This window comes from Mus musculus, chromosome 7 (assembly GCF_000001635.26).
Source record: "Mus musculus strain C57BL/6J chromosome 7, GRCm38.p6 C57BL/6J".
Taxonomy (NCBI): Eukaryota; Metazoa; Chordata; class Mammalia; order Rodentia; family Muridae; genus Mus; species Mus musculus.
Genome location: NC_000073.6, coordinates 17,050,388 through 17,075,699, shown reverse-complemented (window position 1 = coordinate 17,075,699; position 25,312 = coordinate 17,050,388). Strand labels below are relative to the sequence as shown.

Here is a 25,312-nt window from a genome sequence, read left to right as displayed (position 1 = left end):
GAACCCAGATGTCCCTCAACAGAGGAATGGATACAGAAAATGTGGTACATTTACATAATGGAGTACTACTCAGCTATTAAAAACAATGAATTTATAAAATTCTTGGGCAAATGGATGTATCTGGAGGGTATCATCCTGAGTGAGGTAACCCAATCACAAAAGAAGTCACTTGATATGCACTCACTGATAAGTAGATACTAGCCCTAAAACTTAGAATACCCAAGATACAATTTGCAAAACACAAGAAAATCAAGAAGAAGGAAGACCAAAGTGGGGATACCTCGCTCCTCCCTAGAATAGGGAACAAAATACCCATGGAAGGAGTTACAGAGACAAAGTTTGGAGCTGAGACAAAAGGATGGACCATCCAGAGACTGCCCCACCTGGGGGTTCATCCCATAATCAGCCACCAAACCCAGGCACTATTGCATATGCCAGCAAGATTTTGCTGAAAGGACCCTGATATAGCTGTCTCTTGTGAGACTATGCCGGGGCCTAGCATCCATAAGTGGATGCTCACAGTCAGCTATTGGATGGATCACAGGGCCCCCAATGGAGGAGCTAGAGAAAATACCCAAGGAGCTAAAGGGGTCTGCAACCCTATAGGTGGAACAACAATATGAACTAACCAGTACCCCCAGAGCTCGTGTCTCTAGCTGCATATGTATCAGAAGATGGCCTAGCCGGCCATCATTGGGAAGAGAGGCCTCTTGGTATTGCAAACTTTTTATGCCCCAGTACAGGGGAACTCCAGGGCCAAGAAGTGGGAGTGGGTGAGTAGCGGAGCAGGGTAGGGGGGAGGATATAGGGGACTTTTGGGATAGCATTTGAAATGTAAATGAAGAAAATATCTAGTAAAAAGTTTTTTAAAAATAAAATAAAATAAACACCTCTCCTGGTAGGCCTTTACAGAGAGCGATGGCACAGAGAAGTCAAGACTAGGGAGGAAATCAAGTTATTCACACGCCTCAATCAAAATGGAGGAATTGTATGAATCGATTAGGCCTTTGCTGATCTCTTTCGCAAAGTCATCTTGGTTTTAACTGTTAGAGGATGGGAATGAAAACAGACTAACTTGAGTCAGGTGTGCGAGGCGACAGATGGCCACAGTACTCGCCTGAGAGGAGACTACCACATCCCAGACGGGATTCAAAAGTGCTAAGCGATTTGGGCTTTATTATCTAGACAGCAGTAGCAGCTGCCTGAGGCCACACGCTGAAACGCACATGCACACGCGCACGCACATGCGCACGCACGCACGCACACACACAGAAAAAAAAGCTGTGGTTTACAGATAAGCCAAATAAACAGCCACTACAGCAAAGCCCACATGCTATCTTACTTACATTTCTCCCACCCAGAGCCGCCCTTGCCCAGCGTCTCCATGCTGTATACATACCCACCAGCTGGTCACTTGCTGGTATCTAGGTCATCAGATGATTGAAGCCAGGGAGTCAACGAGCTCTTGCCCTGCTTTTTCCTGGTTTCTCTGTGTTTAAAACGGTGAAGTCGGGTGGAGCCAATAAACACTTCATAATTCCTGGACATTGACCAGAGACCACGTAGATGAGGCTGGCTTCCCACTGGTCACCCTGTCCACCCACTCTCATAATGATACTGCAAGTATCAAGACTCCCAAAATGTCCTCATTTGTAAGCGCCACCACCTATTGTACAAAAGAGCTCAGGTGCTGGAATGAGCTCGCCACCTAGTGGACACTCTGGGCTATGGCTGACACAATGCAAATAGGAGATTGGGGCATTGGTCGGCCCTGGACTGTGGAATGACTTATGACAGCAAAAACAAGAGCACCTTAAAAGCAGCCCAGTTTTCTTGTGTCTTTTATTGTGAGGAAAGGACAGTCAATGGCAAAAACAGTCCGCAGCGTTATAAAATGGTGCATCAGACAGAACCTGGAACAAGATGGAATGGGGAGGGGATGTGAGGGGGACCTTGTTAGTAATAAACAATGTCTTCAGTAGTTACTTATGTGAAGTAGAATTAGGAGTTGGCAAGATGGCCCAACAGTAAAGAATACATGTTACTCTTACAGAAAACCCTGCTTCAGTTGCCAGCATCTCCGGGGAAGCTCACAACCATCCAGAGCTCCAAGACCTCCTCCGACACTCTCTTCTGGCTTCTTCTGGGGCAGGGCACGTATGTGGTTCTTGGACACACATGCAGGAAAAACACTCATACACATAAAACAAAAATAAAAAATCTTTGAAAAATAAAAGAGTGGAATTAAAATCCCATTGTCACTTAGGCTAGGCACCAGCTTCAAGGATGAACAAAAATCAGAGCTGGGGATGTGGTTCAGTTGATGGAGCACTTAGAATAAATAGACTATTTTAAGTTAAGATCTAGTCAGAGAAGAGCCTAGCTATATGGCCAAGGTGTTGGTAAATATATTTTGAGTCTGAGTCTTATTTTAGGGAACATGGGACTGGGAGGAAGAACCATCAAACTTCTACAGGGCATAGTGGTACATGCCTGTAATCTCAGCACTTGGGAGGTGGAGGCTGGAGGATAGGGGCTTCAACATCATTCTCATCTATACAGTGAGTTGGAGGCCAGCCAGGGCTACCTTAGAGAGACCTTGTTTCAGAAATAATAATGATTCTGAGTGAAGTAACCCAGACCCAGAAAGACAAATGGCATGTGTTCTCTCACATTTGTGGGTGCTAGCTTTGAATCTTTACATATGTGTGTTTAAATTGGGGTACCCATAGGGTCAGGAAAATAGTAAGTAATAGTCTATTTATTCTAATCTACATTACCTGTGCTCAGGTCTTGTCACATCTTCTTAGGCAAGTCTCCCGTACCTGTTACTATCCCAGATCCTTTCTGCCTCCAAGATGTCGCACCTCCTATTTCCTGCCTAAGCCAGAAGCCACCAGATTTTTATTGATAAGTGCCACATCTATACAGACACAAGATATTCTCTCTACAGTGCCGTTTTCATTCCTTGATGATGCTATCTAGGGCCTCTTCCATGCTGGGAAAGTGCTCCATCAACTGAGCCACATCCCCAGGACCCAATGAGAAGACCAATCCTAAGGATAATAGGTAAAGGGCCAGCAAATATCTTCACAAAATTATACAAGGAAACTTCCCTAACCTAAAGAAAGAGGTATCCATGAAGATAAAAGAAGACTACAGAGCTCCAAATTCCTCCCGTCACATAATAATCAAAACAGCAAATGCACAAAACAAAGAAAGAATATTAAAAGCAGTAAGAGAAAAAAAGTCAAGTAACAAATAAAGGCAGGCCTATCAAAATTACACTAGATTTTTTTACCAGAGACAATGAAAGCCAGAAGATCCTGGTCAGACATCATACAGACACTAAGAGAACACAAATGTCAGCCCAGGCTACTATACCCAGCAAAACTCTCAATTACTATAGATGGAAAAACCAAGATATTCCATGACAAAGACAAATTTTCACAATATCTTTCCACAAATCCAGCCCCACAAAGGAAGATAAAAGGGAAACTCCAACACAAGGAGGTAAACTACACCCTAGAAAAAGCAATAAAATGATCTTCTTTTTAACAAACCAAAAAGAAGATGGCCACATAAACATAATTCCACCTCCTACAACAACAAAAAAAAAAAAAAAAAAAAAAAAAAACAGGAAGAAGCCATCACTTTTCCTTAATATCTCTTAATATCAAAAGACTCAATTCCCCCAATAAAAAGACATAGACTAAAAGACTGGGTGCATAAATAGGACCCAACATTTTGCTGCATACAGGAAGCCCACCTCAGTGACAAAGACAGACACTACCTCAGAGTAAAAGGCTGGGAAACAATTCTCCAAGCAAATGATCCAAAGAAGCAAGCTGTAGTAGTCACTCTAATATGGAATAAAATTGACTTTCAACCAAAAGTTATCAAAAAAGATAAGGAGGGACACTTCATACTCATCAAAGGAAAAATCTACCAAGATGAACTCTCAATTCAGAACATCTATGCTCCAAATGCAAGGGCAGCCACATTCATTAAAGACACTTTAATGAAGCTCAAAGCACACATTGCACGGCACACAATAATAATAGGAGACTTCAACACCCCGCTCTCATCCATGGACAGATCATGGAAACACAAAATAAGCAGACTCACAGTGAAACTAACAGAGTTATGAACCAAATGGATTTAGCAGATATTTATAAAACATTTAATCCGAAACAAAAGAATATACCTTCTTCTCAGCACCTCACAGTAATTTCTCCAAAATTGACCGTATAATTGGTCACAAAACAGGCCTAAACAGATACAAGAAGATTGAAATAATCCCATACATCCTGTCAGATCACCACGAACAAAGGCTGGTGTTCAATAACAAGAAAAACAACAGAAAGCCCACATACACGTGGAAGCTGAACAACACTCTACTCAATGATAACTTGGTCAAGGAAGAAATAAAGAAGTGAAAGACTTTCTAGAGTTTAATAAAAATGAAGCCACAATATACCCAAACTTATGAGACACAATGAAAGGAGTCCTAAGAGGAAAACGCATAGCTCTGAGTGCCTCCAAAAAAGAAACTGGAAAGTGCACACACTACCAGCTTGACAGCACACCTGAAAGCTATAGAACAAAAAGAGGTGAATACACCCAAGAGAAGTAGACAGCAGGAAATAATCAAACTCAGGGCTGAAGCCAACCAAAGAAAAACAAAAAGAACTATACAAAGAAGCAACAAAACCAGGAGCTGGTTTTTTGAGAAAATCAAAAGATATAAAAACCCTTAGTCAGACTAAACAGAGGGCACAGAGACAGTACCCAAATTAACAAATTCAGAAGTGAAAAGGGAGACATAACAACAGAACCTGAGGAAATCCAAAATATCAACAGATACTACTACAAAAGGCTATACTCAACAAAACTGGAAAACCTGGATGAAATGGACAATTTTCTAGACAGATACCAGGTACCAAAGTTAAATCAGGATCAGATAAACCATCTAAACAGTTCCATATCCCCTAAAGAAATAGAAGCAGTCATTAATAATCTAACCAAAAAAAGCCCAGGATGGGTTTAGTGCAGAGTTCTATCAGACTTTCAAAGAAGACCTAATTCCAATACTCCTCAAACTATTCCACAAAATAGAAACAGAAGGTACTCTACCCAATTGGTTCTATGAAGCCACAATCACTCTGATACCTAAACCACACAAAGACCCAACAAGGAAAGAGAACTTCAGACCAATTTCCGTTATGAATATCGATGCAAAAAATACTCAATAAAACTCTTGCAAACTGAATCCAAGAACACATCAAAATGATCATCCATCATGATCAAGTAGGCTTCATACCAAGAATGCAGGGATGGTTCAGTATACATAAATACACCAATGTAACCCACTACATAAACAAACTGGGAAAAAAACACATGATCATTTTATTAGATGCTGAAAAAGCATTTGACGAAATCCAGCACCCCTTCATGATAACAGTTTTGGAAAGATCAGGAATTCAAGGCCCATACCTAAACACAGTAAAAGCAATCTACAGGAAACCAATAGCCAACATCAAACTAAATGGAGAGAAACTTGAAGCAATCCCACTAAAATCAGGGACTAGCCAAGGCTGCCCAATTTCTCCCTACCTATTAAATATAGTACTCAAAGTCCTAGCCAGAGCAATTAGAGAACAAAAGGAGATCAAGGGGATACAAATTGGAAAGGAAGAAGTCAAAATATCACTATTTGCAGATGATATGACAGTATATATAAGTGACCCTAAAAATTCCACCAGAGAACTCCTACAGGTGATAAACAACTTCAGTAAAGTGGCTGGATATAAAATTAACTCAAACAAATCAGTGACCTTCCTCTACTCATAGGATAAACAGGCTGAGAAAGAAATTAAGAAAACAACTCCCTTCACAATAGTCACAAATAATATAAAATACCTTAGTGTGACTCTAACTAAGCTAGTGAAAGTTCTGTATGACAAGAATTGCAAGTCCCTGAAGAAAGAAATTGAAGAAGATCTCAGAAGATAGAAAGATTGTCCATGCTCATGGATTGGCAGGATTAATATAGTAAAAATGGCCATCTTGGTGAAAGCAATCTACAGATTCAATGCAATTCCCATCAATATTCCAACTCAATTCTTCATAGAATTAGAAAGAGCAATTTGCAAATTCATCTGGAATAACAAAAGACCCAGGATAGCAAAAACTATTCTCAACAATAAAAGAAGTTCTGGGGAAATCACGATCCCTGACTTCAAGCTGTATTACAGAGCAATAGTGATAAAAACTGTATGATATTGGTACTAAGACAGGCAGGTAGATCAATGGAATAGAACTGAAGACCCAGAAATGAACCCACACACCTATGGTCACTTGATCTTTGACAAAGAAGCTAAAAACCATCCAGTGGAAAAAAGACAGCATTTTCAACAAATGATGCTGGCTCTACTGGTGGTTATCATGTAGAAGAATTCGAATCGATCCATTCCTATCTCCTTGTACAAAGCTCAAGTCCAAGTGGATCAAGGACCTCCACATAAAACCAGAGACACTGAAACTAATAGAAGAGAAAGGAGCCTCGAGCACATGGGCACAAGGGAAATTCCCTAACAGTCTATGCTCTAAGATCAAGAACCAACAAAGGGGACCTCATAAAATTCCAAAGCTTCTGTAAGGGAAAGGAACTGTCAATAGGACAGAAATAGCAACCAACAGCTTAGGAAAAGGTTTCTACCAACCCTACATATGATCGATATATACAAAGAACTCAAGAAGTTAGATTCCAGAGAAGCAAATAACCCTATTATAAATGGGGTACAAAGCTAAACCAAGAATTTTCAAATAAGGACTACTGAATGGCTGAGAAGCACCTAAAGAAATGTTCAACATCCTTAGTTATCAGGGAAATGCAAATCAAAACAACCCTGAGATCCCACCTCACACCAGTCAGAATGGTTAACATCAAAAACTCAGGTGACAGCAGATGCTGGCAAGGATGTGGAGAAAGAAGAACACTCCTCCATTGCTGGTGAGATTGCAAGCTTTTACAACCACTCCGGAAATCAGTTTGGCTGTTCCTCAGAAAATTGGACATAGTACTACCTGAGGACCCAGCAATACCACTCCTGGGCAAATACCCAGATGCTCCAACATAAAATAAGGACACATGTTTCACTATGCTCACAGCAGCTTTATTTATAACCAGAAGCTGGAAAGAACCCAGATGCCCCTCAACAGAGGAATGGATAGAGAAAATGTGGCACATTTACACAATGGAGTACTACTCAGCTATTAAAAACGATGAATCTGCCAGGTGTGGTGGCACACATCTTTAATCCCAGCACTTGGGAGGCAGAGGCAGGCGAATTTCTGAGTTTAAGGCCAGTCTGGTCTACAGAGTGAGTTTCAGGACAGCCAGGGCTACACAGAGAAACCCTGTCTCAAAAAAAAAAAAAAAAAAAAAAACGATGAATTCATGAAATTCTTAGACAAATGGATGGAACTAGAAAATATCATCCTGAGAGGTAACCCAGTCACAAAAGAACACACATGGTATGCACTCACTGATAAGTGGATATTAGCCCAGAAGCTCAGAATACCCAAGATACAATTCACAGACCACATGAAGCTCAAGAAGAAGGCAGACCAAAGTGTGGATTCTTCAGTCCTTCTTAGAAGGGGGAACAAATTACCCATGAGAGGAGTTACAGAGACAAAGTGTGGAGCAGAGACTGAAGAAAAGGCCATCTAGAGACTGCCCGACCTCGGGATCCATCCCATATACAGTCACCAAACCCAGACACTATTGTGGATGCCAACAAGTGCTTGCTGACAGGAGCCTGATATAGCTGTCTGAGAGGCTCTGCTAGAGCCTGACAAATACAGAAGTGCATGCTCACAGCCAACGTTGGACTGAGCACGGGGTTCCCAATGGAGGAGCTAGAGAAAGGACCGAAGGAGCTGAAGGGGTTTGCAGCCCCATTGGAGGAACAACAATGTGAACCAACCAGTACCCCCAGAGCTCCCAGGCACTAAACCACCAATCAAAGAAAACATATGGAGGGCCCCATTGCTCCAGCCTCATATGTAGCAGTGGATGGCCTAGTTAGTCATCAATGGGAGGAGAGGCCATTGGTCCTGTGACGGTTCAATGCCCCAGTGTAGGGGAATGCCAAGGCCAGGAACCGGGAGTGGGTGGGTTGGTGAGCAGAGAGAGTGGGGAGAGGATAGGGGATTTTCAGAGGGGAAACCAGAAAAAGGGATAACATTTGAAATGTAAATAAAGAAAATATCTAATAAAAAAAAAGAAATAGAGCAAAAAAAATAAAAGAAAACTGGAAACTTTTTAAATTCATCTACCTTTATTTTATATGCATTGGTGCATTGCCTGCATGTTTGTCTATGTGAGGGTGTCAGAATTTGGAATTATGGACAGTTGTGAGTTGCCATGTGGGTGCAGGGATTTGAACCTGGGTCCTCTGGAAGAGCAGTCAGTGCCCTGAATCACTGAGTCAAACTGAAAGTTTTAAATTACATTTATTTGCATATGTGTGTGAGACAGACAGGCAGGCAGGCAGACAGACAGATGAAAGAGAGAGAGATCATATATAAAAGTCAGAAAACAAATTGCAGAAGTCTGTTCACTCTTTCAACCTTAATTGAAGTGCTTGGTGTCAAACACTTTTGACAGCTAGGATATCTCTACAGAGCACCCTCCAAAGATCTTAAAATATAAAATCAATCCATTAAAAATATGTTACTGGGGGCTGGAGAGATGGCTCAGCCGTTAAGAGCACTCACTGACTGCTCTTTCAGAGGTCCTGAGTTCAAATCCCAGCAACCACATTGTGGCTCACAACCATCTATAATGAAATCCGATGCCCTCTTCTGGTGTGTCAGAAGACAGCTACAGTGTACTCACATAAATTAATATATATATACATGCATACATATATGCATATGTGTGTATATATATATATATATATATATATATATGTTGTATATATATGTTACCGATGTGAAGTATGCAATTATTCACAGCCAACTAGACAGGCACAGGCATCAGCAGAGTCATACCAACTCTGACCACCAGAGGGCACGCCAGGTTTAGTTAAAGCTCCATTGCTTGTGGGTTTGGCTTCCCAAACTCCTTTACATCCTTTTAAAGTATGGAGGACTCCTAAAGTAGGCCATATGAAATGGAGAAGTTGGGCATGGTAACCCACTCCCAGCACTTGAGGGTCAAAGGCAGGAGGATCAAGAGTTCAAGGTCAGCCTCTACAAGAGTGGTTCTCAACTTCTGAGTCACAGGAGGGGCAGGGACATCAAATGATCCTTCCATAAAGGTGGCATGTCAGATATCCTGAATATCAGATATTTATGTTACAATTCCCAACAGTATCAGAATTACAGTTATGAAGTAGCAGTGAAGATAATTTTATGATTGGGGGTCAGCATGATTGAGGGACTGAATTAAAGGGTCACTGCATTAGAAAGGGTGAGAGCCACTGATCTAGGATTTAGTGAGTTCAAGGCCAGCCTGGGCCAAAGTGATCACACACACACACACACACACACACACACACACACAAAGGAGCTTAAACAGAGATGCCCTGCATGGTGGATCCATGAAAATCCCATGCCAGGTGCAGGATACCTCCCTAGGGTCTGTTGGCTACAGGGTCCTTAAAAGCCCCAAAAGTGGTAGAGGCTTGTCATTAGCCACCCATGAGAACTAGACAATAAGGCCCTGCTGCAGAAGACACAGAGAAATCAAGCTGGAAGTGATATGGAAGCGTCCTTCCTGCTGGCTAGAGTTCACAGTGCTACTGGAAGGTGGTGTGCAGATCGCTGGGGGGGGGGGGGGGGGGAGTTATCAGTGATCTCACTCAGCGGTGGCCCTGCTTGCTGCGATACTGGCCCACAAGGCAAAGCGTGTGCAGCACTGCGGTAGCGCCATGAGTGGTCCAGGTGTAACCAACCACTTTCTCCTTGGATCTGAGACCCAATCCGTACCGTGGGATTCACAGCTGGTACTATAAGCCTAGCCAAAAATTTATGGCTAAGGGGTCATGGGCCCTATGGGAGAATTCACTACTGATGTTTTCTTAAACAAACATGTAGTCAAACTGCCTTCTTAACATTTCTGTTTATACTCACAGACTAATGCAGCTTTGGCAGAATAAGTCTCTTCTGGAAGCAGGCAACAGTTAAAGCAGAAATTGATAAATGCCCAAATAGCTGCAAATAAGGGAATGTTTAGTACTCAGACCTAAACAAGACATCTCTATCACCAAAGAAAAGGAGGTGATGGAAAGGTTGTAAGAACCAGAAGATAGGGAAGAAACCCCCAAAATGTTGGTTTCTGGAGCATTTTACGAGGTCATTGCAATCACGGACACTCAGCAACCATGGCTACCTGCACAAGACTTTCCCCCAAACAACCCCCAAAAGACATGAAAGCAGGAAGGGGACTCATTGGGAAAGGGATAGGAGTCAGCAAGAGCAAGAAGGGAATAAGAGAACTTAAAGGGGAGCTGAGTGGTGGTGGCGCACGCCTTCAATCCCAGCACTCGGGAGGCAGAGGCAGGTGGATCTCTGAGTTCAAGGCCAGCCTGGTCTACAGAGTGAGTTCCAGGACAGCCAGGGCTACACAGAGAAATCCTATCTCAAAAATCAAAAAAAGAAAAGAAACAAAGAAATCAAAAGAAAAGAAAAACTGAAAAGGAATCAGTTTGACACCAATCCATTGTGTGGAATTCTTTTAAAATTACATTTATAATAATAAAATATAACATCAGAGCAAGTTTCCTATCACATATCCGTGACCATGGAAACTGTCAGTGTACAGGGGGAGAAGAGTGAGGCAAGAGCATCTTACTAGTGTTATAAAAACAGCTTTGGAGAGCAATGAGGGTGGGAGGATCACTGAACATGCCCCAGAGCACCCCTCACAGACCTGCACATTCTATTTTGAGGATTTCAGCTCTCTGCTTTCAGTTGTGACCTCCAGTTAACTCAGCGCTCCTCAATGACAATTACTGTCAAGTCATTTTTTTATTATTGTGAAATATAATACACGCGTAGGGTAGTTGCTTTGCGAGCCAGATTGCTAAAAAGAACAATGGAGCTCAGACTTGGTGGTAGTGCCCCTGTCTCCTGCTTAGAATCCCCCAGTGAGGGGTTAGGGTGTGGCTCAGTGGCAGAGCCCCTGCCTAGAATGCCCCAGTGAAGGGCTGGGGCGTGGCTCAGTGGTAGAGCATCTGCCTAGAATCCCCCAGTGAGGGGCTGGGGGCGTGGCTCAGTGGTAGAGCCCCTGCCTAGAATCCCCCAGTGAGGGGCTGGGGGTGTGGCTCAGTGGTAGAGCCCCTGTCTAGAATCCCCCAGTGAGGGGCTGGGGGCGTGGCTCAGTGGTAGAGCCCCTGCCTAGAATCCCCCAGTGAGGGGCTGGGGGTGTGGCTCAGTGGTAGAGCCCCTGTCTAGAATCCCCCAGTGAGGGGCTGGGGGCGTGGCTCAGTGGTAGAGCCCCTGCCTAGAATCCCCCAGTGAGGGGCTGGGGGCGTGGCTCAGTGGTAGAGCCCCTGCCTAGAATCTCAATATCACAGTGAAGAGCTGGGGATATGTATGGTTCTGGTTGAGTTTGTCCCAAATTCAATCCTCTGTGCTATAAACACAATAAAACAATAAGAAATAAATAAACCCTCTCTCCTGACAGTTACAGCAAAGTCCTCAGAGTTAATCTTCACTATACTAGTTTGGTTCATATATCTTCCCAAAACTGGTAATCACTGTGGCCAAGGAAGTCCTACAGTGATTGGCTCTGTCTGGATTTTGCCTTCTTCCCTGGAGTTGCTGATAGCATGGATATAGTCAGATTTATTCAAATAAAATCAACTGAAACTAAATGGCATGGGAGCTGGGCATAATGGTACACACCTGTAATCCACTTGGAAGGTGAAGGCAGGAGGATAGAAGTTCAAGGCCAGCTCTTGCTGGCCAGTCTTGACGGGGTTACATGAGACCCCATCTGAAAATAAAATGGAGAAGAGGAGGAAGAAAGAGGAAGGAGAAAGAAGAGGAGAAGGAAGATGGAGAAGAGAAGGCAATGGGAGGAGACAGCTTACTATTTTCCTGAGTTGAGGTGGGGAGCCATGTGGATTTTTAGAGGAGAATTTTTTTAAGTTTTTTATTACATTTTACGTGTGGTGTGTGTATGTGTGTGTGTGTGTGTGTGTGTGTGTGTGTGTGCGCGCGTGCGCGCAGATAAATCAAAGACCTTGCCTTCCACGATGTGGGGGGAGGGGGGAGGGCCTGGGGATTGAACACTGGTCTTCAGGGTTGGCAGCAAGGGCCTTAAACCTGGAGCCAACCGTCTAGCCGAGAAGAGCACTCTAAAGAGAGTGCGCAGTTATGTGTGAAAGTCCTAAGATGGAGCTTGCCCAATAACTCAAAAACAATAAATCCATTTCTGCCGCAGTGTAGAGTGTACCCAAACCTGCATACGGAAGGAACACTGCTCCTTCACCCCTGTCCTTAGTGTCCACGCCCTCTCCAGCCTACACAGGAACTTCCTTCCTCTTCCTTACCCAGCTGTACCGTCTTCCACCTGTCCATGTCACTGCGCACGTATCTCTCATCGGTTCTCTGTTCCCTTTACAAGTGGGTGTGATGAAGCTAAAGCATATTTACTTGACAGAAGCTTAATTATTCATCCGCAGGAACCTGCACAGGGAGTTAAGAGAGGCCACGGGTCAGGATGGGGTGGAGACGGGTGGACAAGGAAGATTCTGGGAGGCGGGGTCCACAGTGGGGCCACACAGTGGAGGGACATGGGGTATGGCAAAGAAAGGGGTTATGAAATACAGGTGAAGTAGAGTTCGGGGTGGAGAGAAGTGGGGACTTGGTACGTCAAGAAAAGGACAGAGCGGGAGAAAGGAGAGGGGGTTGGGAAAGGTGGGAGTGAAGGCAGAGACTGCGACAGGAACTGGGACACAGAGAACAGTGAATCAGATGGTTCAGAAGTGTACATATGGAAGTTCAGAGACTGGAGGGAAATCACGCCCGGCGGGCTCCGGACTGCCAAGGAAGTCTGGGGCAGGGGCGTGGCTGGGGGTGTGCATTACATCGGATTCCCCAACCCCTTGAAGTTCCAAGTCTTCTCCTTTAGTCCCTCCTCCTTCTCGGGAGCAACAAGCCCACCTTCCAATCAGAGCCGCGGGCTGGGCAAAGACCAGCCAATGGAGTGGCAGAGGTGGAGCTGGGGAGGGGGCTCACACAGGCAGGGGAGGGGGACGCTGGGCATCGAGGGCTCTGGAACCGCGAAGGGCGAGCCATGGCGTTGGGGCTGCAGCGCGTGAGGTACAGGGCTTCGGGGATAGGATGGTGGGGTCTGGGGGCTCTCTTTGACGGAGCTTTAAGGGAACCCCTCATCTCTGGGGTGTGGCTCAAGTTGAGGACACTGTGAGGCGCCCGATTGGGGACACATCCCGATGCACCCTCCACCTTAGAGGTTTTCAGGGTATCAGGGATTTACCCCCAGAGCTCCAGCTGTCCCGCCCCCCTCCCCTGGAACTGCTTTGGGGTTATGAGCTGCAATTTCCAGATACATCGGGTTCAATCCTCCATCTGGCTGGGGGTGAAACTCCAAGTTCCTTATGGATTGGAGGTGGTCGCGTTTGAGCAAGGAAGACTTCTTCCAAAAAAGTCTTTTCCTCCAAATCCCTGAAAGGAGTCTTCCTTGGCAGTCTAGCTCTTGTGGTGTTAATAAGGGATCCCCAAACTGGAGTTTCTAGGGAGTCCCTGAAAGACACTATTTCTGAATTCCAGGAGAGAGGTTAATTTTACCATGCCCTTTCTAACAGTCTCCCAAGCTTCAAAATGCTCTAAAATGACATGGGGATAGGGAGGTCCTCATTAGAGGCTGTGTGGGACCTAACCAAGGTCTTTTTGCCTTTCAAAGAGTGGAATGATAGCTGGGGAAGGAGATTCATGCCTGTAAACCCAGCACTTGGAAAGCTATAGGAGATTGATGCTTTCAAAGCCAGCCTGGCCTACATGGCAAGTTCCAGACCAGCTTTGGTCTACATTTTCTTGTCTCAAAAAACAGCATTAAATAAGTAGGGTCGCTCCTTTTCAGTACCAACAGAACAAATCTGAGCCACTTCCTGCGATCTGGTTCTGTGTCAATTTCATCTGCCTGGACCCAGTCTGTAATTGAGGGAGGAGGGCCCCACCCAAACCCTATTTGAGAGACATCCTTCCGAAAGATGCCCTGGCTAATCAAGGGAAGGCAGCGCCCTCCTGTGGCTGGACACAGCTGGGGTTATCCTAGGAAGAAGCGGGTTCTGTGTTCACCTTGCAACAGGTGCAGAGGCTTTGGGACCATAGCCAGTGGAGCCCATTTCGCCAGGTTGCCACGGGAGACCCCAGAAAAATTTCCTAGACTCTTGGTATTCCCTGTCTAAATTGGGGCATCCCTCAAGCCTCACCCCTGTCCCTCCTCCCTGGCTTCCGAGATCTGATTGGTTTTTCTCTACACCCAGTTTTTACCCCCTACCTCAACCCACCCAGGCTCGCCCTTTTTCTGGCCCTGTCTGGCCCATCTATTCCAACTTCTGGCCCTGAGCCCACCCGGGAACTCAGTCCCCACCCCTTCTAGGCCATCCCTGGTGCCGCTCGTGACAGCGCCCCTTTATGGTTGTGTGAGGGCCCTCTCCTAACTTAACTAGGGTGTCATCGCTCCCCCCCCCCCACTCCTCCTCCCGTTAGCACCCAAGGCCAGCCCTTTCCTGTGGTGTCATCCCACGCGGCCGCACATCCAACTTGCACCCGCCTCACAGCTGAGCTCCGGGCCCCTCCTGCACCCCCAGGATGACAGTTGGCATCAGAGGGGGCTTGGGTGAGGGTGAGTGGTTACCTCTGGCGCCGTGTGCCCCTTTCTTTCTTCTAGCTTCCGTCTCCAAGCCATCTTACTCTTTGTGGGGAGTATTCATAGGAGATCAAGAATGAGCACACTGCCCTGAATACCCACCTGAGAGCAGGGTTTCCGGGAAAAACAGGACAGATGGCTAGACACCCCACCGAATGACATGAGAACAAGTTGGATCAAGGTCAGAGAGACTCCCCACTGACCCCTACCTTAAGTCCTTTCTCCAACCCAAACCTTGTCCCCTGGCCTCTCAGGTCACCTCCAAGCAATATCAAAGGGGTCAGATGTAAAGCTAAGCCCCCAGTGCACCTCAAACCCTCTACAGTTTTGGCAAGCCCCTCCACCCCCCAGTACCCAGCTAAGAGTCAGAGAGAAGCTCAGAATGTGAAAATTCTTAATGTCTTAATTCCCTGAGCTGTTCGGGGTGAGAAAGAGATGGGGTCTTTTCTCTCTTGGCTAAGACACCACTGGGCCCCAAGTCCCCCTTCCCAGGCCTCACCCTGGGCCCCTAGGCCCCACCCTCTGTTCTCAGTTAGAACACGGAGTGAAGGTGGCAAGGTTCCAGGCGCACGTCCCAGGCTGGGCACACTGCCAAGGGGTTGGCCCAGAGCTGGGCCAGCTAGGGAGATCCGCAGCGGTGCTGGGACAGGAGGAAAGGACTTAAGGCCACCAGGCAGAAAGGAACAGACAGGAGTCCCTGGGGTGGTGGGCACACCTTCTTGAAGAATAACATTTTAGAACACAGGCTCTAAAGTCAGGGTTCAAACCCCCAAGCTTCCACTCCCTGGCCCAGGGATTTCCCTCCCAGAGCACCAGCTTCCAGTCTTGGATAATGGGAGTCAGAACTCTCCCAGTGAGGAAACAGATCTCTCCCCCACCACATACACACACACACACACACACACACACACACACACACACATACACACACACAATGAGGTGCCTGAAATCAACAGACCCTGCTCTTGGGAGCCTCGGCAATTTCTGTCACCCATCTGAGGTGGCTTCCAAAGCAGGAAGGTAATGGTGGGTGCATGGTGGGTATGAAGCTTCCCTGAGAGACAACTGAGCAAGGTAGACTGGAATGGCCATGAGATTACCTCCTGAGCCACCCAGGCTAGCCCTGTCATTGCTCTGGGCCTCAGCCTCTGTCTAAGACAGACTAACCTCGAACTCATCACATTCCAGGATGACCATGAATTCAGGCTCCCTCTGCTCCCACCCCCTTAGTGATAGATTTGCAGGCAGGTACCACATCCTGTGCATGTAGTTCCGCTAGGCAAATGCTCCTCCTGCTGAACTGCATGCATCTCAGGCCCTGTTTCTGTCTTTAAAAATATATATATGACTTTATTTATTTCTGTACCCGTGTGTATAGGGAAGAGGTGTTTGTTTGCCTTTGAGAGTGTGTGAAGGTCAGCGTTCAGTTCTCTAATCCACCGTGTGGGTTCTGGGAATCGAACTCAAGTGGTCAAGCTTGGCCCTGTTCCTACCTTCTCAAAAGGGAGATGATCACTTCTGGTCCATGTGGTTGCTGTAAAGGTGGGGATGGGGGGTCTCTAGTTTCTAAGTGTGTAGCACACCATCACGGTTATTTCATTCCTTTGAGATGTTGGTGTAAAAGCTGGGTATGTGATTACACACTCATAATCACACACACACACACACACACACACACACACACAGACACGTGCATGCATGACTAACTGTATGCAAATAATCGCACCCAGGGTACAAGAGACTCAGACTCTTCAGTCTCTTTTGTTACTGACCCTGGCCAATTGCCAAGCCTCACTTCCTAAGCCTCTGGCATATATTAACTCATTTAATCATCGGTCCACTGGAGGAATCCATCATGGTGATGTAGTCCTGTGAGCCCAGCACTCAGGGAAGGGGCTGAGGCAGGAGGATCATGAGTTTGGGGTATACTTGTCTCCCAGCCTCATCTCATACAGCCCCAAACCTAAGCAAACAGACAAACAAACAAACAAAAAAACACCCTCTGAGGAGCTGGAGGCTATTACTGTGCCCAGGGAGGTTAAGCAACCTGCCCAAAGTCACTCAGCTAATGAGCAACTGCAGTAGTGGTGTCTGAACTGGAACCCTGACCCAGAAGAGGCAGCCCCCACTCTGTTTCAGAGCAGGACCAGAAAGGCAGTGAGAGGCCCGTACTTCCCGTCAGAACATCCGGAGAACAGGCTGAGAGGGGAAGGAGAGTCCCTCTACAGCCACCAGCTGGCTCCTTCTATGGAGGAAGAAACCCTGCCACCCTGGCCGCGGAGAGTAGGATTACAGAGCTCAGCTGCTTGGGAGGTGGGGCGCCGGCCCCACCCCCACCCCATTCCCCTTCTCTCTCCCAGTTCCCTCTGTCCCAGGGCCCCCAGCTCAGTGAGGCCCGCCTACCCCCACCCTCTGGGCAGGAAGACAAACAGGGCTGGAACAGTACAGTACAGGACGGAATGTCCTCTGGGCAGGCAGGACTGAGGCCCCTGCCCCCACCAGCCAAGAGGGAGTTCATAGGGGCGCCCCCTTGGCTCCTCCAATACCAACTAGGCCAGCCTGCCCCCTTCCGGGCCTCTCACCGCCTTGCACTAATGGCTCCTCCACCCCACCCCCGCACCCAGACTAAAACATTGTAGTCCTCCAACCCCCAGAAGTGGCCTCTGCGCCCCGAATTGAAGTCGTTTAAGAAAGGAGCAGCCTCCTTCCTATCCCAGAGCCGGCTTGCTGGAGGTAGGAGGTGGGCATCGCATGCAACTGGTTAGAGAAACTGGTTATGTGATCTCTTGGACAAAGGACTTCACCTTTCAGAGCCTCAGTTTCCCCTTTGTTCCCCATTGAGGCCAGGCCTATAGATTTTGTAATCCCAGTATTCAAATTCAGAAGCCTAGGGTCATCCTTGGCTTGGGCTACGTGAGACCCTGTCTCAATAACTGGGTGCGCTAGCACACACCTTTAATTCCAGAAGGCAGAGGCAGAAGATCTCTGAGTTCGAGGCCAGCCTGGTCTACAGAACAAGTTCCAGGACGGCCAGGGCTACACAGAATCACCCTGTCTCAAAAATAAATAAATAAATAAATAAATAAATAAGCAAACAAACAAACACTAATATTAATAATATCCCCTAGAGGCAGGACGGCCAGGGCTACACAGAATCACCCTGTCTCAAAAATAAATAAATAAATAAATAAATAAGCAAACAAACAAACAAACATTAATATTAATAATATCCTCTAGAGGCTCTCCTGAGGGTCAGGTGTGTGCTTACATATGATACATAGGCTGATCAACTGCTGTCTTATGGGTTAGAAATATTGTAAACATTGATAATGATGACTATAAGACTAGATACAATATGCATTTAAAAAATAAACACTCGAAAAGAGACATGAGTCAAGTGTCTATACCTACAACCATAGCACTTAGTGGGTGTTTGTGACCAGCCTGAGCTACATAGGGAAACCTTGTCCAATAGACTTTGGGATCAGATAAACGAAGTTTGGGGTTCGTCTTGGTTGCTTGCTTGTTTGTTTTGAGACAGGGTCTCACTAAGTAGCTTTGACTGGCCTGAACCTGACTTATGTGGACTAGACTGACTTGGAATTCAGAAATCTGCCTTCTAAGTGCTGGGAATAAAGGCATGTGTTGCTATGTCCGGAGTTTAAGGAGGTTTACCACATAGCAGGGAAAATAACTAATAATAAAAATGGGTAATTGATAGATATTAATATTACTGAAGAAAGATCTCTCTCAGGCGCGCACATGCACACACACACACATACACACACACACACACACACACTACACTTGGAAACGTATTAAAGTGTAGAGGTGCAGGGCAGAACACAGGGGTTGGTTTGCTGTGTCACCCTTAGTGGGGCCCTGCCCCTCTTAGGCCCCTTTGGTGTGTCGTTAGACTTTGAGATATCTCTGTCTTTGAGAATCAGCTTGTCTGAGAACGGGAAACTGGGAGGGAAGGGGGCCTGGGAGGCTGGGGCTCTCAGAGCTCCATCTCTCCCTTGGACTCCAGCCAGCTCTACCACCCCCTCCCACCGGGAGGCCTCCCTGTCCCCCAGACGGCGTCTCTAGCTCGGGAAATGAGCTACAGCTAAGTCCCGGAGAGGACAGAGGGCCTTAGGCACACAACCTAGGGGAGAAGCCTGGAGCAAAGCCCCACAGGGAGGGCCACATGGACTGGGACCAAGACAGGTAAAATCTGGGGCAAGAAAAGGGGCTCCAAGGGGAGAAAACTGCCAGGCCCAGAGCAGTCGCCGCCGGAACGCCAAAAGGAGGTGTCCCACGTGCGACCTGTCGCGTGCCATTTCCTTCCCACAGGTCGAACACCGAGCTGCGGAAGGAGAAGTCGCGGGACGCGGCCCGCAGCCGGCGCAGCCAGGAGACGGAGGTGCTGTACCAGCTGGCGCACACTCTGCCCTTTGCGCGCGGCGTCAGCGCGCACCTGGACAAGGCCTCCATCATGCGCCTCACAATCAGCTACCTGCGCATGCACCGCCTCTGCGCAGCAGGTGAGCCCGGAACGCCCCGCCCCCGGCTGCTGCCTGCCGCGGAGGCCCCTCCCCTGGAAAGCCTGTCCCGCCTTTCTAGCCATGGGATACGCTCTCTAGGCGAGGCCCCACCCCTTCGTGTGCTGGACCAGTCGGAGCCCTGGGTCCAGGAAGATCCCGTGGGAGGCCCCACCCCTTAGAATCCAAGAGCCAGGTCCCTTGAGGCCTTAGGCTTGGTATTTTGCCCCCTTATTTGTTGAGTTTTTTGGTTGTTGTTTTGCTTTGTTTTTGAGACAGGATCTCACTATAGCTCTGACTGGCCTGGAACTTGCTATACAGACCAAGCAGGCCTTGAACTCACAGAGACCTGTCTGCCTCTTCCCCCGACCCTTACTCACCCTGCCTTTAAGTGCTGGGATAAAAGGAATAAACCACCACATCTGCAGTTTATGTGTTTGTTTTCTTTTTTGCCATACTGGAGATTGAACCCAAATCCAAGGGGTGTGGTACCCAAGCACTGTACCACAAGGCCACGCCCCCCAGCCCCTCACTGGGGGATTCTAGGCAGGGGCTCTACCACTGAGCCACACTCCCAGCTCTTCTCCTTTTTTCTTTTCTTCTCTTTTCTTTTCTTTTCTTTCTTCCTTTCTTTCTTTCTTTTTTTTTTCTGTTTTATTTTGACATATGGTTTTACTAAGTTATTCAAACTGGCCTTGAACTAGCTTGGTAGGCCAGGCAAGACTTGCATTCTTTAACCTTCTGCCTCAGCTCATAGCCACCATGATTAGACAATCCTTGTCCACTCCGGGAGGCTCTACAACCATTTTTTTTTCAAAATTCTTTAAAAGTCTCTCTTTCAAAGCGCTTACATGCCCCCCCCACTACACACACACACACACACACACACACACACACACACACACATACACACACAAAACTTAGAATCCTAGAAATGTGAAAAGCTTTTACTATGGAAGCTTTGCCATTTAAATTCCCTTCCCCATAGAATTCTGGGGGAGACTTGGCCCCTTTAGAATTCTGCCAGTTGTCCTCTGACCTCCACATCCACAGAAAACAATCAAACTAATAAAATGTGATGGAACTCTGTCTTCTGAAAGTCCCTGACATTTTCATATTTTGCCTATCTGGCAGACCATCCATATACTCTCTTGAGAATTCTAGAAAATGTGCCCACACCTCTGGAATTCCAGCTCCTCAGAGTTCAGTCTTAGAATCTGCGAGGATTATGTCCCCTCTGGGAGTCTGTGTTCCTGTTTCCAAAGCTTAGTGGCCTTGCCCTCTTCCATGGGACTCCAAGACCCTAGAATTTTCTCCCACCCACCTGGCCATTTCTATGTGTTCATGTGAGTAAGGGAAGGTGGAGGGAAGATCCGGGTAGATCCGTGACTGACAGCTGCCCCATCCTCCCTCTCCCCGCTGGCTTGGGCACCAGGGGAGTGGAACCAGGTGGAAAAAGGGGGAGAGCCACTGGACGCCTGCTACCTGAAGGCCCTGGAGGGTTTCGTCATGGTACTCACCGCCGAGGGAGACATGGCTTACCTGTCGGAAAATGTCAGCAAGCACCTGGGCCTCAGTCAGGTGAGCCACACCCCCACTGGTGATGGGGGGGGGAGCGGGGGGGGGGAGGGTGTCACCGTGGTGGTTTTCCCACACAACCTTAGTTCTTCGTTTAAGGGCAGAGGGAAGAGAGGAATATTACCAGACAGAAGGTCAAAGTGTGTTGGGACAGGCTAGATGTAGGAAGTATGAAGCTGAGACCTGACCCAGCCTGGGAGGAGAGGGACTCAGAGCTTCTTAGAAAAAAGAACAGGAGCCGGGCGTGGTGGCGCAGGCCTTTAATCCCAACACTCAGGAGGCAGAGGCAGGCGGATTTCTGAGTTCGAGGCCAGCCTGGTCTACAAAGTGAGTTCCAGGACAGCCAGGGCTATACAGAGAAACCCTGTCTCGAAAAACCAAAAAGAAAAAAGAACAGCTCAGTTGAAAGTCATATGGATGTGACGGGAGGGTCAGGGAGGATCAGGAGTTTACATGGAGAAGTGCAGGCACAAGCAAAGGCCCAGAGGGGTGGTGAAAAAGGAACACTTTGGAGAAATGACTAAGTTGATTTGTGGACAGAGGACAGCAGAAGTTAGGAGGGAAAATGACGTCAGACAAGCCAACGGGTTGATAATGTGTGTCCCAATGAGAAGGTGATTCTCCAGGGCACTGGGGAGCCATGAAAGGAGTCAAAACAAGAGGGAGGCTGTGTTAAAGAGCCAGAATCGTATTTAAAGTTTTGAAAGGGAATGGATTTAGGGATCAGCAGGGAGTGGACACGAATCTCAGGCAGGAGAAAAGGAGCTTGGCAAGACATTTGGGGACTAGAAATAACTTAATTCATCCTTAAAGTGAGCCCTATGTGAGAAAGTTTGTGTTCTTTTTGTCTTTCATGTAAATGGCTGTGCAGTGGACCTCTGTTCCTCCTCCCTGATACATAACCCCACTCCTGGTACCAATTTCTCTGTGAGTGTGAGCTCTCAGAGTCAGACAAGTGACTGCCCCCAAAGTCCCAAACTAGGAAGTAGTAGAGCTAACCATCAAACCTAGCTACAATAGGTGTTATTGGGAGAGTAATGTGTCATCCAGACACCATTGGGTTGGGTTCCCCTGTGGCCACCTTTTCATGTGTCTCCTCCTCAGTGCCACCAGGCTCACTTCCTAAACTGAAACAAAGAACAGAGTCTTGGACCTGCCCAGGAGGTGTGACTCACCCCAAGGCCTTCACATGTGTGGCTCCTGTTTTTATTTTTGTTTTTTATTACTAGTAAAAGATTTTTCTATTTTACATGTATGTAGGGGGCCCTGAGTGTGTATGTGTGTGTATGTGTGTGTGTACATGTGTGTGTGCATTGCAGATGAATCCTGAATATACAAGTATACATCACATGTATTGCAGGTGCCCTCAGAGGTTAGAAAGGGGGCATTGGATCCCCTGGAACTGGAATTATAAGCAGTTGTCAGTCATCTGATATGGGTCCTGAGGACTGAATCCAGGTCCCCTGTAAGATCAAGTGCTCTTAACTAATGGCCAGTCTGTATCTCTCTAGCTCCCACTGCACCCCCACTTTTTTTTTTTTTTTTTTTTTTTTTGAGATAGGGTCTTACTGTGCTTGCCTAGAACTTGATATGTAAACCAGGCTGGCCTGGAACTCACAGAGATGGACCTGTTTTTGCCTCCTGAATGTTAGGATTAAAGGCATGGGTCACCCCATAGTTCATGATTCCCTTTTTTTTTTTTTTTTTTTTTTTTTTTTTTTTTTTTTTTTGGTTTTTTGAGACAGGGTTTCTCTGTGTAGCCCTGGCTGTCCTGGAACTCACTCTGTAGACCAGGCTGGCCTCGAACTCAGAAATCCGCCTGCCTCTGCCTCCCAAGTGCTGGGACTAAAGGCGTGCGCCACCACGCCCAACACATGATTCCCATTTTTAAAGCATTCTCTTACTCCAGAGAGCCACAGATTCACTTCACTTACTTTGTTGAGTTTTTACCCCCACCCCCTTTGAGACAGTATCTCGTATATCCCAGGCTAGCCTCAAACCCACTGCATAGCAAAGAATGACCTTGAATTTCTGATCCTCCTGCCTTCATGTTGTCATTACTGGGATTATAGGTGCTTGACACAATGCCCAGACATTGTGTTTGGTATCAAATCCAGGGCCTGGTCTGCAGTAGGCAGGCACTCTCCCAACTCCAGCTTAACATATTTATTTTTTTAAATGTTGACTCCTCGGCCGGGCGGTGGTGGCACACGCCTTTAATCCCAGCACTCGGGAGGCAGAGGCAGGCGGATTTCTGAGTTCGAGGCTAGTCTGGTCTACAGAGTGAGTTCCAGGACAGCCAGGGCTATACAGAGAAACCCTGTCTCGAAAAACCAAAAAAAAAAAAAAAAAAATGTTGACTCCTCAATGAACTATTCAGGGCACTGTCGTTAAACTAGCATCTTATTGTCATGTGGCCATACCCAGGAGCCTCACCTTGGGCATCCATGCACAAACACCACCCAGTGAACCCTGAGAAGAGCAAGATCCATATGATCTGTCCAGTCGTTTAGAAAGGGTCCTAGTAAAATTGGGTGCTGATGAATGGTTGCTGGATGGATGGATGGATGGATGGATGGATGGATGGATGGATGGATGGATGAGCGAGCCGAGGAAAGAGGAGCTCAGGGGTCCTGTTAAGTGTGTCTTCTGTCCTCTCCCCCCACCCACCCCCGCAGCTGGAGCTCATTGGACACAGTATCTTTGATTTTATCCATCCCTGTGACCAAGAGGAACTTCAAGACGCCCTGACCCCCAGGCCGAGTGAGTGCCCACAGTTCAGAGTAGGAAACTGACCTTTCTCTTCCTGATCTGGAACATCTGCATAGAGAAAAGTGGACAGAGCTAACTACACACTGGGAGTCCCTTCCCTGGGTGCGCCCTTACCCCCCAGGGGTCCCTTCCCTGGAGAGGGTGTCCCTTCACTGGTTCCAAGTCTTAACTTTGGAGATGAGGCTGGGGAGACTTTTAAGATTTTACTTTGGCCAGATGTAGTGGCGCACACCTTCAATCCCAGCACTGGAGGCAGAGGCGGAAGATCTCTGTGAGTTCGAGCTCAGCCTGGTCTACCTGTCTCAGAGAGAGAGGAAGAGAGAGGGAGGGGGGAGGAGAGGGGGCAGAAGAAAAGAAAAGAAAGAAAGAAAGAAAGAAAGAAAGAAAGAAAGAAAGAAAGAAAGAAAGAAAGAAAGAAAGATTTTATATTTTAAGGGGGAGGGAGAGGAAGGGGCGGGAGATGATTGTGTAAGTGAGTGCAGGTGACTTCAGAGGTCGGAAGTGGGTTTTGCAGTTACAGATTCAGAGATCCAAGCTCAGGTTCTCTACAAGAGGTAGCCGTAAACGCGCGTAACTGTTAAGCCATCTCTGAGGCTGGGAGACTTTAACATTTACTTAATGACCCCGCCCCCCCCCCCCCCCCCCCCCCGCCTCCATGCCTTCCCAGACCTGTCAAAGAAGAAGCTGGAAGCCCCAACAGAGCGCCACTTTTCCCTGCGAATGAAGAGCACGCTCACCAGCAGAGGGCGCACGCTCAACCTCAAAGCGGCCACCTGGAAGGTAGGCTGGGCCTGGTCTCAGTAGGGTGGGTCTGACCCCTGAAAGTCTCGTTCCCTGTTAGATCTGGGCTTTCCCAGGTTCAGAGATTTGGTGGAACTCCCCGAGACTGAGTCCAGTAGGGCATCAGAGCACCTATAAATTGAGTATCCCGGGACCAGTCCTTGAGGATACAAAGGTCCTTTCAGCCTTCAAAATGAAATCCTGCAAGTTTCCTGAGGGTTGGAACGAAGAGGACAGAGCTCCTCGCAACTTTCAAGAATAATCGAGAATCTTTTCTCCCAGTTCCCTGTGAGACTCAGACACAGCAGGCATCCCAGCCCCGTGGGTAGCCCAAAGCTAGGATGACTACTCACAACACCCCCACTTCACCCAAAGGTGCTGCACTGCTCAGGACATATGAGGGCCTACAAGCCCCCTGCACAGACTTCCCCTGCCGGGAGCCCTCGCTCCGAGCCTCCCCTGCAATGCCTGGTGCTTATCTGTGAAGCCATCCCCCACCCAGCCAGTCTGGAGCCCCCGCTGGGCCGAGGGGCCTTTCTCAGTCGCCACAGCCTGGACATGAAGTTCACATACTGCGACGAGAGGTGGGCAGTAGCTTTATGCAGCACCATACCCACCCACCACCTACTCAAATCTGTCTGTCAGTCAGTCTCTCCGCCTCCCCCACCCCCCTTTCTCCCTCTCTGGCTGTTTCTCTCTCTCTCTCTCTCTCTCTCTCTCTCTCTCTCTCTCTCTCTCATGGCCT

At 47.4% G+C, this 25,312-nt stretch overlaps 2 protein-coding genes across 7 annotated transcripts in view; one reads left to right on the top strand and one right to left on the bottom strand.

The window, feature by feature from the left end:
* Positions 1-1,687, bottom strand: part of Psg16 (pregnancy specific glycoprotein 16) — a 59,438-nt gene extending 57,751 nt beyond the window's left edge. For 2 of the 4 annotated variants that reach the window (NM_001310628.1, NM_007676.4), the window contains exon 1: positions 1,400-1,660. The gene's annotated coding sequence lies outside the window, so the exon portion shown is untranslated. Of the gene's footprint in view, positions 1-1,399 lie in introns of all 4 variants that reach the window. The other 2 variants (XM_030242606.1, XM_030242607.1) reach the window with 2 other exon arrangements.
* Positions 1,688-13,272: 11,585 nt separating this feature from the next.
* Hif3a (hypoxia inducible factor 3, alpha subunit) overlaps positions 13,273-25,312 on the top strand; it is a 31,435-nt gene continuing 19,395 nt past the window's right edge. The window contains exons 1-6 of one of the 3 annotated variants that reach the window (NM_001162950.1): positions 13,273-13,344; positions 19,250-19,440; positions 20,873-21,018; positions 23,694-23,778; positions 24,455-24,567; positions 24,943-25,151. In NM_001162950.1, the coding sequence (NP_001156422.1) occupies positions 13,319-13,344; positions 19,250-19,440; positions 20,873-21,018; positions 23,694-23,778; positions 24,455-24,567; positions 24,943-25,151 (770 nt within the window). In that variant the 5' untranslated portion in view covers positions 13,273-13,318. Of the gene's footprint in view, positions 13,345-14,548; positions 14,891-19,020; positions 19,124-19,249; positions 19,441-20,872; positions 21,019-23,693; positions 23,779-24,454; positions 24,568-24,942; positions 25,152-25,312 lie in introns of those variants that run through there. The other 2 variants (XM_011250628.3, NM_016868.3) reach the window with 2 other exon arrangements.